The 4720-nt window shown below is 38.2% G+C and overlaps 1 protein-coding gene across 4 annotated transcripts in view; it reads left to right on the forward strand.

Annotated features, from left to right (window-relative positions):
- The window catches only part of LOC108246689 (disks large-associated protein 1), a 180725-nt gene that overhangs the window by 161784 nt on the left and 14221 nt on the right, over positions 1-4720 (forward strand). For all 4 annotated transcript variants that reach the window (XR_005234583.1, XR_005234582.1, XM_017434353.3 and 1 more), the window contains exon 15: positions 3405-3557. Coding sequence is in view for 2 of the 4 variants with exons in the window: in XM_017434353.3 (XP_017289842.1) it covers positions 3405-3557 (153 nt within the window). In the remaining 2 variants the exon portion in view is untranslated. The remainder of the gene's footprint in view (positions 1-3404; positions 3558-4720) is intronic.

The following is a 4720-nucleotide window of genomic DNA, read 5'->3' on the forward strand; positions in this document are numbered from 1 at the left end:
CAAGCGGTCCTATATTATCGCTGGCAGAATGTGGACAGCTTAAAACCGTCCCTCCTGCTGTTGGTCCCTGCTTCATTCCAAGTGGAGGTCATGCAGGCCTGCCATAACCCACCACTTTCAGGACATCTAGGTGAAACAAAGACCCTCCAACGTCTCAGGCAAAGCTTTCATTGGTATGGCATGGGAAGTGACCTCCGCAGATACATCCAACAATGCCCCCAGTGCAAAGGTCTGAAGTCAAGCAGCCCTTCGAAGAGAGCTAAGCTACAAAGTTACCAGGCAGGAGCACCGATGGACCTGTTGCACCTTGACATATTGGGCCCCTTTCCCATCTCAAGCTCTGGAAATAAGTATATTCTTGTCATCATGGATCAGTTTACAAGGTGGGTTGAGGCTTTCCCAGTTCCAGACCAAGGAGCGGAAACAACTGCCAGAATGTTAGTCAACAACTTCCTCGCTCGTTTTGGAGCCCCCTTAGAGCTCCATACGGACCAAGGCCGCAACTTCGAAAGTGTGCTTTTCAAAAGTGTGTGTATATATCTATCTATATATATATCTATCTATATATATATATATAGGTGTGTGTGTGTAGCAAGTCTGCTATCATAGACACTAATTACAGTTATCAGATGAAGAAATTATTTCTATTTATCCTCTATAGTGTTATTTCTCATCACATTGTATATTTTAATTATTGATTATCTGACATGTTTTTAGATGTGACCTCCTTCCCTCTTTCTCTATCTTAGTAATTACTACATCGGCTTTTTTAGCGGGCCACCAGTACCATTTAGAAATTCGGGACTGTTTAGTTTAACTTTATCTTCCTGTACACTTAGTTTAGTTCTGTACATTTAGTCATGCTTAGATCTGTTGGTTTAGCTTAGCTTATTTAGACAATTAGTTATCATTGTATCTTGTACCTGTCTGTAATTTTGTTCATTATCATGTTCTGTAACTCTGTCTGTAATTTTGTTCATTATCATGTTCTGTAACTTTGTCTGTAATTTTGTTCTTGTGTTGTAAAGCACTTTGAGTCGCCCTATGCCGAAAAGTGCTATATAAATAAATGTACCTACCTACCTACCTATTTATAATCACGTCAGGTCACAGTATTAGTTTAACTAGTTACCAGCTGCTACAGAGATAACCAAAATTAGCAGTAGCAGGCACTGATGTTTGTTTTAGTAATTTTAAATGATGAAAGCTTTGTTTTATTTTATAAAACAAACAAATGTTTTTCAAACTCACCACCACAGACTGCATGTCTGAGTCTCTCTAAGTTAACATAGCTAACAGCAGAATAAAGCCATTTCCTTCCTTTAACTTGGAGCCAAAGTGTCTCTTAAACATGGCAGCCATGAGTTCCAGGAGGTTTAGCTGCCCACCAATAACCAGGTGATGTGCCAACAAGTGTATGTCTGCTTAGTTTCACTTCACTTCAACAGATGAAGCAGCATGCCAAGAGGGCAGAGTCATACACAATATCTATGGCTTTATTTAAAGTCAAACTCCTCCTTTCTTTTGCTGGCTGCCTGGTAATGAACAGATCCAGTCACTGCAGGTTGTTACAGTAAACTTCTTTTTTTTTACCAAACAATTTTTGCATTTTTTCTACTCAGGAATGGATGGGATTTTAAATGTAACTAAATACAATATTTGAAATAAAACGGACTCAAGTAAAAGTACAGATTCAATTAATCTAATTTTCCGTACAAAATATAGAAAATTAATACGCAATTACAGTAACACAAATAAATGTAATTTGTTTCTTTCCACCTCTGATATTTAGTAATTTCTTTTTTATTACTGTTGTCAGTTTCAATTTTTTTCAGTGACCTGTGTTGGTTTTTCTTTCTTTAATGAAAGAGTACCAACAAATTTGACTACACCTGTATATGGGTGAATTTTTCTGTAAGTTTGTTCTGAATAATTTTAGAGTTGGTTGAACCCACTGTGGTCACTGTAATGTATTATGTGTTGTTTCAATCACTGAAAAAGAGTCTGAGCAGCATTAAGTTTAATTATTTTCACCTAAATAAACATATCACTGTTGTGTAAACAGCTGATAGCTGTCATTGCACAATTTTAATGTGGAGGAGTGTGTTAAGTGTGTTATTGTTATATAAGTGTTATAGTTTTACACTTGCTGTCACTGTCCTCCATCTTGAATACTGTATTTTCTGGACTATAAGGTGCACTTAAAAGCATTCAATTTTCTCAAAAGACGACAGTGAGCCTTATAATCCGGAGCGCCTTATATATGTAAGAAGTCGTAATGTTTTAGTACGACTTTGGTAAACTACAATGCTGCATCGCTTGCAGCATTAAGGCTCAGTTATAATCACGCAGGGCTCTGCGCACGGTGCACGGGCCTGAACGAGCGGTGGAGGCGTTTATACTTGACGCTTACGTCGGTAGAGTATTCTTCCGTAAGTTTTGAACCGTTTGATTATCTTTGTGATCTCTCATAGAGGGATCATTTAAATGCTGACACAGGCGAACTAGCTCCGCTGGAGCACCAAAATCGTTTCGCGGTCTGCGTGAATTTACATAAATTGGGAGGTGCAGACGATGCGCCTTGTAGTCTGGTGCACTTTATATATATGACAAAAGTTCGACAATAGACCATTCACTGACAGTGCGTCTCATAATCCAGTGCACCCTATAGTGTGGAAAATACGGTATATACTGCCCTTCCAGAACCTGCAGCTCAGTCAAGTGCCAAACCCACCTGTTCTCTGATTGGGTTGTTGAAATTGTGATTGACATGACATTGACTTGCAAAGTGAAACTCACAGGCAGTTTTACATGTTGCTTTTTTAGTCTGTATCTGTAAACAGACCTTAGCAAAAAATAAATAAATAAAATAAAAATTGTAACTCGTGTAACTTTTTTACAAATACAAATCATTTTACACACACAGATTCTTATCTACACATGCAAAAAGATGAAACTCTCAGACATACTGGTTTACAAGACTTACAAAACAAGACTACAAAACTTAATTTACAACTACACATTCTGATTTACAAGCACAAAATATTTATGACTGGAATTTGTACCCATACAGAATGTCTGCCAACATCCTGAAAATACACTCTATTCATGTGTGTGAACAATGTTGTGATTGGCATCAGAAAGACATATGAAGAAACATAAATATCAGTACTTCAACATTTGAAATGGATTTCCAATTTCTAGAGTATGCAATCATGTAAAAAAATATTTGTCCAATGTTCAATAAATCTTTAAATAAGCTGTCAATTTTCCAGTCCTTTGTTTTAATTATGAAAATAAAATGCAACAATATGATCATGCCATTGACCATTTAGTTAAATTAAACTATTAATAATACTGTAATTATTTTTTCTTCTTCTTCGGTACCACTTTGACTGTGTCAGAACCCCAACACCAACCATCATCCTGTAGCTTCAGACCTGGCTGGGTTTTGGGACATGCTTCAGCTGTCTATAGAGAACATCAGCCTTAAGTTTGATGAGCTTCACCAGCTTAGGGCCAACAACTGGAGAGCCCTGGATCCACCTGAAAGAAAGGTAAACAGAAACTTTCAGAGGAGATAATTTACAGGCCTCACTGAGTGCTTTAGTACTCTGTTTTATCTATTATTTTGTGGCCATTATAGATGGAATTCATATGAAAGTAATTTATTTTGGGGAAAAAAGCAATGTTTCATGGGTTTTACTGCTATGCTGCCACTTGCAGTATCTACAGTGGGTTGCAAAAGTACTCACCCCATTGGAAATCTTTCTATTTTGTTGTCTTACAAGCTGGAATTTCCCAGAATTTTATTTTAATTCTGAGTAATAAATCTACATAAGAAATGCTTAATAATAATTAAGTTAAACATGGAACATAATTTTGGAATTCTGAATTTAAAAGATTACTGAATTTAACAAACTTTTTAGTCTTCCACATTTGAAGCCAATAAAACAAATGTCTGACTTTAAAATGTCCAACTGCAGTTTTATAACCATTTTCTGAGTTCCAGCAAGAATCCAGAACCAACTAGGACTTTGGCTGGACCATCACTACACCTAGATTCTTTGCTTTTTCCACCATTTTGTTTTAGATTAGGTGTTGTCATTGGGATCATTGTCCTTTTTCATCATGACCCAGTTTGGTCCAAGCTTCAGCTGTCAGACAGATGACCTTACATTTGATTCTAGAATCCTTTGGTTTACAGAGGAGTTCAAGGTTGACTCAATGACTGCAAGGAGCCCAAATCATCAGCTCTTCACCACAGTGCTGACAATTGATATGAGGTGTTGTGCTGATAGGCTGTGTTTGCTGCTGTGCATTATGGGTAAACATAACTTTGGCTTCATGTGGCAAAAGGACATAGTTCCTGAAGTTCTGTGGTTCATTCACATAAAACTTAACAAACCTTAGTCACCATGCCATGCTCTTTTTAGATAGAAGAGGCTTTTTCCTGCAACCCTCTCAAATGACCTTTACTTGTTCAGTCTTCTTCTAACTTACACTTTACCCTTTAGATTGTGGTGTGTATAGTCTGAGTTGGAGCTCAATTTTCTGTCATGGTTTTGATGAGCTCTGCTCTCAGCCACGCCACCGGTTCCGCTCTCAGCCACGCCACCGGTTCCGCTCTCAGCCACGCCACCGGTTCCGCTCTCAGCCACGCCACCGGTTCCACTCTCAGCCACGCCACCGGTTCCGCTCTCAGCCACGCCACCGGCTC

The sequence above is a fragment of the Kryptolebias marmoratus genome, linkage group LG20 (genome assembly GCF_001649575.2).
Source record: "Kryptolebias marmoratus isolate JLee-2015 linkage group LG20, ASM164957v2, whole genome shotgun sequence".
Taxonomy (NCBI): Eukaryota; Metazoa; Chordata; class Actinopteri; order Cyprinodontiformes; family Rivulidae; genus Kryptolebias; species Kryptolebias marmoratus.